Source organism: Rhamphochromis sp. 'chilingali', assembly GCF_963969265.1.
Source record: "Rhamphochromis sp. 'chilingali' genome assembly, chromosome: 19".
Lineage (NCBI taxonomy): Eukaryota > Metazoa > Chordata > Actinopteri > Cichliformes > Cichlidae > Rhamphochromis > Rhamphochromis sp. 'chilingali'.
The window spans coordinates 16,989,733-17,002,682 of record NC_137946.1 but is presented as its reverse complement, the minus strand read 5'-3'; the positions used below and the strand labels follow the sequence as shown (position 1 = coordinate 17,002,682).

The 12,950-nt window shown below is 41.1% G+C and overlaps 1 protein-coding gene across 1 annotated transcript in view; it reads left to right on the top strand.

The window, feature by feature from the left end:
* fat3b (FAT atypical cadherin 3b) overlaps positions 1–11,749 on the top strand; it is a 67,269-nt gene extending 55,520 nt beyond the window's left edge. Inside the window, exons 49-53 of the mRNA XM_080867347.1 lie at positions 2,872–2,970; positions 4,030–4,089; positions 4,373–4,411; positions 5,724–5,789; positions 7,226–11,749. Of these exons, the coding sequence (XP_080723473.1) occupies positions 2,872–2,970; positions 4,030–4,089; positions 4,373–4,411; positions 5,724–5,789; positions 7,226–7,983 (1,022 nt within the window). The 3' untranslated portion in view covers positions 7,984–11,749. The remainder of the gene's footprint in view (positions 1–2,871; positions 2,971–4,029; positions 4,090–4,372; positions 4,412–5,723; positions 5,790–7,225) is intronic.
* The last annotated feature ends 1,201 nt before the right edge of the window (positions 11,750–12,950 follow it).

Sequence of the window (12,950 nt, the reverse complement as noted above, 5' to 3'; positions counted from 1 at the left end):
TTTCTTAGGTTACTTGCAAAATACTAAAAAGTGAAGGCAGACTCAAGACTTTTAGCATGTTCACAGGAGGACAACATGCCACAGAGATTAAAACCTGGTTCTAAAAATGGTCATTTCTGCTCTAAAGTTGGGTGTTTCAGAGTGAACTGATCGAGGCGTGACCTCTGGAGGTGAATATTGAAGCCAGTGCAGATGTGCCACAAACTGCAGTTCCTCTAGCTGTCACAATAGGCTGGCTTCAAGAGAGAGCTATTCCCCATATGCTTAAAATGTCCAACTTTACAGCATGTTTACAGTCTGGCTTCTATGGAGTGTTTCAACTCTGAGAGTTTTTTTTTAACTCATCCATCTGGAGTTAGGAGCGCGGCCGCTTTGACTGACATTTATGTTTGATTTTGCTGAAAATGACTTTGAGTTGAAACTGTTGGATTGGCTCTGTTTTGCTTGGTAATTGTTAGTGTTTCAAACTGAAATGCTGAAAACTTGTCTGGAAAAAAACATAAAATAAGAAGGGAGCCAAATTGTAGACTGTATCACTTAAATCAGCGTAACATTATATTTTACTGAACTGGCTCGGCAAAGAAAGTAGTTTGGGTGGGTCTTAATTATAGGAACTTGTAAGAAAAAAAAACAGAAAGAAAGAAAGAAAGAAAGAAAGAAAGAAAGAAAGAAAGAAAGAAAGAAAGAAAGAAAGAAAGAAAGGGTAAAACATTTTTGCTTTTTCCAAAACCTGATTATATTAAGTGTCCCCTTGCCTGCATCCTGAATTAGACCTGTGGCTGCTGCACTGTCTTTCTTGTTTAGTTTGATTGATGGTACTGCCTTACTGATCACATTCCCACAGGAGCGTTTCGCTTCTTCCATATGCATTGAACCATGACTACGTAGCTTGAGCTCAGAAAGCTGAGGTTGATGTCCAGACATCCCGGCCCTCGCGGACATGGTTGCAGAGTACGGATTTGGTCACAAGATGGGCCGAGCCCTGAATGCTTGCTTACCAAACGTGAAGTGAAAAACAAGATTTTTGAAGATTTGAAATTCTGTCACACCTGACCTGTCAGACAAGGGTAAACTGTTGTGTAGAGGTGTGAGATTCAAAACGCTATCACAAAATCTCTGTTGTTATTATGAATTTACACCCACCCACCCACAGGAACAACTGTGTGCTGGGATGTATTAAGGTACAGCTGGAACTGCGGGAAGCAATTGCATGACATAAAATATTTGTATAGTCTTCTTGAAAAATGTATTTTTCTTGAGACGTTGCGTTAATGTGACACTGGCATCTTTGCTCCAAAATGAGCTGAATAAAAAGACTTTTGATTTACTTTTTTGACTTGATGCCATATAATTTGTTAGTGCATCTTTGTTTACTGTGACTCAATACAAGCATCTGGAGAAGAATTCATCTGAAAAGATGCTCATGAGGAAATATTCAGAACCCAGACCATTTATTGCCAATCAATGATTCTCACATTAAGATCCATCGCTACATAGCAGCAAGGCAGTAAAATGGATTTAAATAGCTTTCTATTTTCTATTTCTCTCTTTTTTTCCTCTCTGTTTGTTCCATCTACTAAATAAAAGCCTATTTAGTTTTCCCAAAAGTTTGCTAAAAGTTACTTTTAATCACATCAGCAAAACTGGCTCTTTGCATGCAGTTTTATTTTGCACAAACAATTGATCTCACAGCTCAGCCTTTCCACTCTGCTGGTCCTCTGTATTTCTTTCCCAATTTGAGCAAAAATGAAGAAAAAAAAAAGACTTCATTGCTTCTACATAAGGGGCACCTGGTAGAGAAATTCACCTGCCTCTGGCTGTGTTGTAAACAGTCTTTACAGCTTATCTGAAGTCATAAGTACCTGCTACGGACCTCCGGGCAGTTGTTTGACAATCACTCAGAGGACACTTGGAGTGATTTGAAGGAAACAAACCTTCAAATAACAGCTCGGCAAAGGCACGAAAAAAGACCACACTGACTTGTAATCGCCAGTTTATTTGAAATGATGCCTCTGCAGACGTAAAGGTTAAGGAAAACTGGAGATATTAGGCCTGGTAGATTTCTCCAAACAAAATTTAATTTGATTTGTGTGCGCAGACAAAATTGCAGGGTTGTAACATAAAAGAAGACCTTTGATTACCACAGTATGAAAAGCTTGACCCAAAACAGAAACCTACTTGCCACCCTACCCTGTAGCGCAGTGACGTTGTCATGCAATTTGCTCTATTTTGCTTTTTTTCTTTAAGCAGTTATTCAGCAGTTACATAACCACCAGTAACTCGGTGGTCTTCACCCCCTCCATGATAGTGCTGACAGCATTAAATGGACAGACCTGGATTTGCAGTAGGTGTACTGGGATTTGTGGAAAATGCTGTACATCAAAGCAGCGAGGAAGCCTTTATGGGAAAAAAAAATCATTCTGCAGGTCAAATATGTTTTTTAAATATGCTCTATCTGAGTCAAAAGTAGATGAATAGCAGATTTAGCCTCGCTCTTCTAACTGAACACAGCCAGCTAGAAAGAAAATGAATGGACAGGCGGAGTGACGGATCTGTGGACACATTTTTTCCCCATGAGTGCACTGAATGAACAAAGTAGAGAGTTTTCGGTCACTCTGATCCTTTCTTCTTTTCACCCTGATAGAAATCCAACTCAAAGCTGATGCGAGGTTATTTTAGCTCAGACTTTAGAAGCTTCTTATTAGCCGAAGTTAAGCTTTTAAATGTAAATACAGCACAAGCGTTACTGAGCTTTTCAGATCTGAACGGTTCGGATATCTGAACACGTCTTTCAATTCTGAACCTACATTTAATTTACCATGAGTGAAAGTTGCTGATGTGAATGAGTGTTGTTTTGTGTTTTTACATTAGACGTGTCGGAGCTGGCGGACGGGCTGGGGTGTCTCTCGGACTCCACCTCCGAGGAGCACTCACTTAGCTCCTACACTTCAGAGTCCTTCGATGACAACGGTAAGACTCTGATACTCAAATTAACTTAAGCGCATTTTAATTGCCAGAAGTTTGTAGGTAATGTTCCCCACACCAGTACCTTCTTTGTCCCACCATCATTTTAAACTCCTTCAACTAAAGCCTGGAACTTTCTGCAGAAAAAAGTCCTAAAAGTGGACAGATTTGTCAGACATTCTCACTGAAACATGTAATTGTTTCTCGGTTTACCAGTGTCTTCCATCTTCAGTCTGTCCGCTGCTTCATGTTCTGCATGCATATCCTTCTAACCTTGTTGTCTTGCTGCTGCTGTTGTCTTTGCTCGCTGTTTGTGCGTGCTGTTCTTGCTTTGCTCTTGGTTGCCTGATGCTGTTGTCCGTTAGATAGACTGCCAATTATGTGTTGCTTGCTGCCACGTGTTATTACGTCTTGTGACTGTATTCAAGCAGGGAGTGTTTTAAATGGTTTCTGAATGTGTGCCGCCGTCTTTTAAGCATCTGACATTTCTTTCTTAGTTCCCTTGAGAGGGTTCGCCTTTCGCAGGGCTGTCACTGTGAATAGGAATTAGTTCCTAATGAATTGCCTGGTTAAATGAAGGTTAGTGTAAAATCAAATGCTGGGCCTGTAGTAATTATTGAAAAGCAGGGTGATATTAGAGAAGTGGAAATGCTTTAATGCAACCAATATGCACAGGTTGCCTGTGCATCTTTTTTTCAAAGCTACAATTCCCAGATAACTCGATAGCATTGATTTTCCACTGGCTAACTATAAGAGGGTGGAAGTCAAGCACCGTAATGATGCTGATGTGTGTGTGTGTGGTTGTGTTCTTTACATAGGAAATCTATGTCAGTGCTTTATTTCCTGTCTAATTAGTGTAGCTGCAAAGAGTCCTCGCTTTCTTACAGGACACCCACACACACACGCGCACGCACAGACACCACATGTATATAGACACGTTTGCAACATGCTTCCTCCGTGTTCTCAGCACCTCTGAGTCACCTCCACTGTATAAAACCTTGCCCTGTTCATGAATGCACTGAGATTATTTCCATTTCTTCTTCTCTCTTTCTGTCTTCTGCCTAGCCTCCATAGTGACAGTGATACGTCTCGTCAATGATACTGTTGATAACATTGAAAGTGAAGGTATGAAGGAAAATCCTCTGTTAACTCCCCTGTCTTCTTTGTGTCTGTCATTCCGACGCCAACATATTTGTTCAGCGGCAGAGCAAAAAGATTTACTGAATGCAGCCGAGCCGCTGCCATTCAGCCCCCGTTCTTATTACGAATTAAACATTCTGCTTAGATTTCTAATATTTGTTGTCAGTTTCTGACACCGGATTTCTCTGTGTTTCAGTTTTTCCCCTTTGGTTTCTGGGTTGTTTGTCTCGCTCTGTCTCTGACTTTCCCTTTCTCTCTGCCTTTGTAGTGTCAAACATGGACAAAGAACAGCGGCGTAGCAGCCCTGGTGAGTGAGATGCAACGCAATGGAAAAACATCTTATTAATTTGCCATTTCTTTGACTTTATTTGTCAGGGGTGAGAACCCACAACCTGACCTTTTGCATCCTTTGCAGTATTGTCTCTGAATACTTTCATCAGAGCCCAATAGTACAGATTACTATGTCTATTTATGCCGACTCTATCCACTCTTTGAATGTCAATGCAGGCTTCCAGTTTCCGATTATGTTTTCTGACCTCGGAGGTCGGGAAAAATAACTGGAATGTGAGTCAGTTTCTGTTGCCCTGTGTGTAGCAAACAGTGTAGGGCTTTCAGGTACAACATTCAGGCAGCTCTTTGATGAAATAAAAATATTATGTCCAGAGATACTTTTAAAACGTATTCTGCTTCATAGTTAATTAAGAAATTTTGAATTCTGATGACTGCTAAATTGGGCGCAGCAGTCCTAGCTCCAAGCAAAGCAAAGCTTTCACCCCGGCCTTGCAGAGGGTCTCAGAGGATTAGGGGCACTTTGAGCTAAGCCTCACATCCGCCCAGAACAGCAGAGGAGAAGGCAGCTTCAAACACTTTCTTTTTCAACATTTTTTTGGGGGGGGAATCATCTACAGTCTGAACACTGACTTTCTGCTCTTAGCGAATGCATGGCTTTCCTTAAACAAACACCGGGGCCGTCACAATCCAGTTGCACCTATCCTTTAAGATCCCTACTCCGCTGTCAGTTGCTTGTGCTACACTCTTGCAATCAATATTAATTGGCTCATAGTTACCAAGTCTGTTTGTTCTCGGTTGCATGTAATTTACTAGGTCTACAAAGCATTTCGTTTCCAACCCAGAGCAAGAGTGTGTTTATGCCTCAGTCACTGCCAGCCTGCTGAAGCACACGCAGCTTCATTTCAGACAAAGATAATTAAATGATGTTTGTCCAGTGGGTTTTTTTTGAAGACATCCTTTGGATTCAGAATTTTCTGTTTTTGCACAAAACATTTTTTTAATAAAGTTTTCAATCTCACAAGTTTATTTTCAAGCACAGCAAGAAGAAATGTGAAAAAAGCGAATCTGATATATCGTGGTATTTTTCCATTTTCTGTTTTTGTATACAGTTGCAGCATGATTGTGTGCATGTATTATCTATTATGAATTGTGTTTGTGGGTATAAGCGGTGTGCTAAATGGCTCTCTGCCAGCTTCCCTCTCTTGTTGTCGAAGCGTGCTTTCTTCTGTGTCATAATTCGCCGTCTCCTTTTGCATTCACCGAGAATTTCATCATCAAAGGTTCGCCGTCCCATGAGATATTTGTTTTGTTTCCCATTTTACTGACAGCGAGTCATCACCTGCAGAGCAAAGATGAGATTTGCGTAGAGTTCATCAAAGAGTACATTGTGGATTGTAAGAGCATTCTTTTTTCCCCCCCTCCCTTAACCCTTCGTTAGAACATTTTTTAACCAGAGACAGATATTTGAGGCAAGCATGGCATGGCAGTAAGATCTCGTTGGCATGGCAGTCCGTTAGATATCTGTGTCCACACATGTGTCATGAATTATATAGTAGTGGCTGGCACAAGCACAGTAATTAAGTGTACTCTCCGTCCCACACACAGGGTGACCCCTCTGCCTCCTCTCACTTCATCAATATGATATTTTTTCCCCTCACAGCTCATTAACCTAACCATGAATTATGCAACCTGCATGCTGTAGTTTGTAGGAAGTTGTGGATTAGCGGGGAGTTCTGTGTCAGTCCATTTAGCAGCATGAACTGAAATCTAAAATAAATAAATAAATAAAATGTCGACTAATTTTATTTGCACATTAATAAAAAAGTAAATGAGAACTGGAGCGATTACACGAAGCAAACACGCTGGAGAAATCCCACAGAACAAACAGAAAGCCCCACTTACTGGCACTTTGTGGGTCTCCTGCTACACCTCTCAAACATGCAGCGCACACATGCACACATGCACACACTATCATGCGTGCTTCATTTCTTGTGCAAAAATAAACCCAATCAAAGGTAGAGATAATAAGCATGGGGACAATTTAAGGGGAGAAGCAAAATAAACACAACAAGCCAGATAATATGCAAGCTATTCGGAAATGGGTTCAAAATTGATAATAAAATTGGCAACTTTTTTCCAGATGTTGGTGGTTTTACACCTTGAGAAAGCTTTTTTCATTCATTTTATTTATTTTATTTGTCTTTAGTTTTTTTTTGTTTTTACAAGGGCAGCGGTAGAAGCGTAAGTGACAATGAAATGTGTGTGCAGCTGTAAGAATCACAACAGTCCTCCTATAACAGATGCACAGAAGTGTAGTTACTGGTGTCACCACTCTCTACCTGCTGGAGATAAGATTGCAGCGATACTGCTGTTTTAGACGAGGAGTTTATTTACCGATGGACACCTTTCGCCGGCTGATCCTATTAGACTGATTAGATCTGAGTCTTCATCACACTGTGCTGTAACACTGTGGTTCTTTAACTTGTATGCAACAGCTGAAAAAAGTTCATGCTCCAGATTTTTTATCAGTTAATAGCAACAATAAATGATACAAGCTGAATGAGGTCTGCGTGATAGCATTGCTGTGCTTTTCCTACATAAATCATATTTTACTGCAGTAGATCTGTGTCCCACCGGTGGGACCACCACTGTAGTGCACCCTAATGCACACTACAGTAAAACTATATGCTTCCAGTGATTTAGAAGCAAAGATTTTTCCATGGAAAAAGACATATGTTGCTATTACACCATGTTAAGTTCCATTCCTTTCTTAGATTGTCCTTAAATCCATGCTGTTTATTACTGAAACTATGCCAAACTGTATTTTCAGCATACCGCTGGGAGTCTTCCTGTCAGACTTCAAGCTGGGTGTCGCCATCACGACTGCGTCCACCTGAGTTAGGATCCCATTATGAGCTTAATGACACCCAGCAGAACATCAGACGCGGAGGCAGCACGCACTCTCTGCAGCTGGACTACAGGGTGATGGGCTACAACGCGGACAAAAGCCGTGAGAGGACACAGGAAACTGGGAGGAGGACCTTTCAGTGGGAGAGGAATCAGTCTGGAGAGTGGGAGAGAAAACACACCCCGGACAGAAAAGAAAAGAGAAGGTACAAGGAGGAAGGAAGGAATATGAACATTAGGACCAAGGACATGGAGGGACACCAGGACCACGGAGATCAGCAGCTGCAGGACCAAGACAGCTGTGACGACAGCTCCTCGCCCGTGTATGAAGAGTACCGAGAGTCCAGACATGATCCGGAACAAAATGAAGACACGGAGAGCCTTTATGATATTCTACCCCCAACTCGGCGAGCCTATGAAGGATATCCGTCCAGTCCCCCAGGGCTAAACCTGCACCCAGCTCAACTTATGCCCCCCCTCAGGGCCTGGGACTTACAGACAGAGGAATGGAGGGGATCACGGGAAGACCATGGAGGGCTTGGCTCTAATAGTCTGGCAGGTTCTGGGGATGAGTTAGAAAGACTACTGAACCTGGTGTCACTGAGAGCCAGGAGAGCCACACGAATAAACAGAGCCTCTACCAGATCTGAACCTGCAGCAGGCTGGGATGGGCTGAAATGAGCTCACGCTCAAAACAAAAAGATTTTCTGTTCCTTTGCAAATCACAGAGTGGCGGTGATCCTCTCTGGTTACGGTTCACATTTATAATCTACTCGAACACTGGTCCACCACCTAAAAAAAAATAATTGGACAAGAATGTTAACATACACACTTTTATTATCCGACATTATTATCCTTGTGTAAACAAGCACTAATCCACCACCAATCCCCTGGCTCATTTGTAAGCGGGAGGAATAAGAGGAAATATATGTGTCTCGTCACAGCTACACCTTGGCTGCCATTGGCTCTGAATCAGTGCTTTTACATGTATTATTTAGAGTCACTGAAGAAGAACATTTGGAGCTTGTTTTAGATCGCGTACCCCTGTATGTGCAAATTTTCAAATCATGTATTTCGTTCATCGCTGTGTCGGATCGCACATGTACTGGCAGATAATTATTTTGTTAACTCAGCCGTGCAATACTTAATGCATTTATTATTTTTTACTGACGCGCACTCAGGTTTGTTTTGCAGGGAGCTTTTCGCTCACATCCCACACAGACACTGAGAGTATTAAGATTACCTGAGGTTGATTTTACACAATCATTTAATTTTCCTTTGTGGATTTATTTATTTATTCATATTTGTAGCTTTGCTTATGAGTCTCTTCATGAGCACATGTGTTATAGTTACCTGGCCTGTGTAGATATGATTAAATACAGGACTAAGGATATATTTTTTTATTTACTGAATCGGCTATTCTAAGTGAGTAGAAGGACACAGAGCTACTTATTAAAACACATTAATTTAATCAATATGTACATAATGTAATTTGAATATATTGAAGCTTTAGCAGTGCTTCAGGCAGACTGAAGCCCGCTTTACACCTGGTGTTAATATGTGAAATGAATTTCGGGGCATTATGTGCAGAACGGCTTAGAGAATTGTGTGGACATGCAACCGTGAAGTACAGAATCACTCACCCAGGACATGTGCTCATGGTTGGCTCGCTGATAACGCAGTGTAAATGCTGCTGCATTCCCAGTTCACACACAACAAAGGGAATGCAAATGAAAATAAACTCCACGTAACGAAGCTTCGAAACAGCGCTGTTCTCTGAGAATATTCCTAGTTGACTCCTAGTTGGCTAGGAGTAATTAAAGATAAACATATTCATGGTAGCTGTTCGGGTCATTTGTGGATTTTTTTTAAAAAGACACACCGTGTGCACAAAAATACACACACCTCTTCCCATGCACAAACTGGTATTTGTAAAGGAAGAATGTGTGGACCGTGTTCGTACTCCAGACCGTGACAGACCATCGTGAGGCAAGCCCGACAGAATGGAGAGAAGATGAAAAATGAACCGAGACAGAAGTGAAGAAAAACAGCCAGTTTGGCTGAGCTTGCATTCCCTGTTATCAATATATATATTTCCAGCTCATAAACGCATCATCAATAACTTAGCCTCTGCACACCACCACAGTGGATTTTAAATCAACCAGTCAACCTGTGATTGAAGTGCAGACTTTAAGCTTTAGTTCAAGGGATTTAACAAAAGTGTCCCATTAATATTGTTTAGGAATTACTGCCATTTTAATAGACAATCGCCTATATAGTTGGGTGGTTGACTGACAAGCAGTTTTATGACCAGATGAGACCTGTTTCCTGTTCATTTTATTATAAATTAAGGAGGTAAAAAAAGAAACACGAGCAGCTTTCAGTTCTAGATCTTTTATCTCCCTGAAGATGTTCTGTCAGATCTTCAAAGAGTCACTGTGATGGTGTACAGAAGCAAACAGTGAAACAATGTCCAAATACTTATGAACCTACAGTAACTGTATATGTACCATTTACAAATTTCAACTTGATCAGACCTTTCCATGTTCTGCTTGTTCTTTCTCATCTTCTTCATCATCTTCCTCTTATTATTGTTATTTTTTTCGGTGTAATAATTGTGGGTGCTAGCTGTATATGATGGCCTGCTTTCCTCCTGTGATCTGATGTACTTGTTGCCTCTTGTTTGCAGTCTCCGTTTTTTTTTTTCTGTCTTATTTTGTTTTTACTTCTGCCAGGATCCTCTGCCCTGAACTTCCAGAGGTGAAACCTTTTTTTCTCCCATCACTAGTTTCTCTTATGTTCGTGATTCCAGAACTGAGATCACCAAATACACATTTTAATTAGTCCACGACTCATATTAGTGTCTCAGTCTCAGATTTGGGGAAATTGCACTTGTTCTTTGCTGTGTTTTTTTTTTTATCATTGTCATGTCTAATCACTGCTTGATTTATATGCAAATGAGGAATAAGGGAGGATTTACATCATTCATTATGAAAGCTCTAAGTGGAAATCATGCACATGTGTAAAGTTTCGCTTTGATTGAGATTTATAAAAGAGCACCATGCGTAGGCACGGGTTTCCAAATATGAGTAGAGGAATACAGATTCACTCGTAAATTTGCATAAACTTTTATGCATCTGGCTCATGTCAGAACTAAAAGCCACCTTCATGTCACAGTTACTACGCTCATCATCTCATCTGGTAAACATGCCTTTGAGAAAATGCTCAGCAAACAATATATGTACATCAAATTGAAAGACAGAGTAGATGCTACAAAGTAAATACAAGCCGTCTATGTCTCTAAGTATGTAGTGAGAATCCAAGGCCGCACTTTTGTGTTAAATTAGCGCATTTGTTGTTGCAAAAGTGGTTTTCATTGACAGAGTTGAAAGATACTGTGCCGATGGACTCTTTGGAAATACCGTAACATCCAGCAGTAACAGACACATACCAGTTGACATGTCTTATTGTGATCAGGTTTAGTTTCACCTAATGTATTTTGTGTCTTATAATAGCATCGTCCATCTATTCATCCTCTCTATCCAATTCCTATTCAGATGTACTCTGTATTTGGGGGGCTGAAGCGTGCCACAGCTTGCACAAAGAAACATACCGGACAGGTCAGACTACAACATGGATAAACACATTCACACCTGTGGGCACTTTACAGTTTCCAGTTCACCGGGCCTGCATGTCTGCAGACTGTGGAAGAAAGCTGAGGCACCTAAAGGAAACCCACAGGAATACCGTGAGAGCATTCAAACTCAATACAACAGCTTCCACAGGCAGAGGTTTGCAACCCAGAACCTCAGTGCTGTGAATCAACGCTGCCAGCAACTGAGACATCTTTGCTGTCATCTTTTTATTCTTTATTGCCATCCACTGCAGTTGAATCATCTCGCAAACTACCATTCATTCCTACAGGATCATAAGTTATTTCAGGTCACTCACATGCTGAAGCGCAGCGCTGCATGGGTGTTTGAGTGGCTGCGCATTAACAAGACTTGAAGAATGTTCCCCAATCAAGGAGATTCACGTTTTATCGAGAATGAGAGAACGAGAACGGCATTTGTCCTCGGGGCGAATGTGTAATGGGTGTGTTATAGCAGGTTAGCTAGATCTCAACCTAGACTATGTGAGATAAATAATCCCCATAAAATATTTAATCCTATCAAGTCAGTCTTGTCATGCCTCTTATGTTTTTCTTTCCCTCCCCACCGGAATCTGGCAGATTCATTTAGCGGAGCTTAAAGTTGTCAATGTCCTGGGAAGACATGAAGGCATAATAATGTCCCCTGAAAATGTAAAGTGCACAACGTGTTTGATCAGTTAAACAATAAATTTCATTCTGAAATCATCAGAGGTGATTTGAAAAGGCTGTTAGGATCTTGGCTTAGATTCCCTTGCCTCTATACGCTGTCAACAGTTGAGCAGATTTCAGCATAATCTTCGCATTATGCCTTTTTGTTTACCTCAGGAACTGAATTATTTGCTGACTTGAATAAATGGATCCAGCTTATTGTGTGGTACTCTTTGTTCCTGGGAGTTTATTTCCATTCTGACCCATTGCGATGATGAAATTATGCAGACGGTGCATCTCTAAAAGGCATGTATCTGTGATTAGATAATCCTTTGGCTGTCTGCATGGAGATTTTTTAAGTCCTGTTCCTCGGGCATTGAAAAATGCGCCCAGAAAATATTAGGCACAATTTTCAGGCTTCTGTGCAGTTCCTTGTGCACTAATGCAGGTGGTATTACATGAAAAGTGGCACTGCACAAGAGACAGGGAATTGTTGCAAGGGTATATTTTAAAATTTTACTGTGCACTTAAAAATAGTAATATTACAGTTACCATCTGCAAATGAAGTATGTTTTTTATGAAAACCTTTATCAAATATGAACATCTGGCATTTGCAATCGGGGAAACACCTAAAAGAAGACCTATTACCCTTTCCCCTAGTTTTGATACTGTTACAGAGTTGCCACAGAAAAACAAAGTTTTGGATAATGAAGTGTGGTTATGTGTAAGTAAACCATAATCTCAGGTCTCAGACTGCTCAAATGCTCATTTAGAGTTTTCAACCCTTTTGTTTTTAGGGGCACTCAGCTGGAGGAAAGGGAGCTAAAGTGCAGGTTGTTTCAGGTTGAGAATGAACTGAGAGCTCTACCAAGCCCCAGTGCAAGGTAAACAAGGTTTGGACACGTGGAAACATCAAGAGCCTCGGGTATTTGGGCATGCACATCTGCACAAGATCCAAATTAGTGCGACTTTAATGTCACAAGGTCTCCTACTGTTGAGTAGAGTGGCATTTCTTAGTAGCTTTAATTGCATCACTAAAAGGTAAGAAATTAATTCTTGATTGTTGACAAAAAGGTTGAAGGCAGCCAGTCTGTGGCCCTAACTAACAAGGACACACACAAAGGAATCTTTGCGGTTTTTGATTATCCTCCCGACCCCCCGCGGAGTTGATACACAGACTTTCTCCTTGTTGCCATCCAAGCCTCCTCGTATAAACATCACCAAGCTGACTACCTGCCAGAAAGCATTCCCATGGCAACCAGGCATTCCCCCGATTGTGTTTTATTTTCTCTGGCACATACAACACATTTTGGCCAATTAAGGGTTGTGGATGTGTGTCTGTGCATTT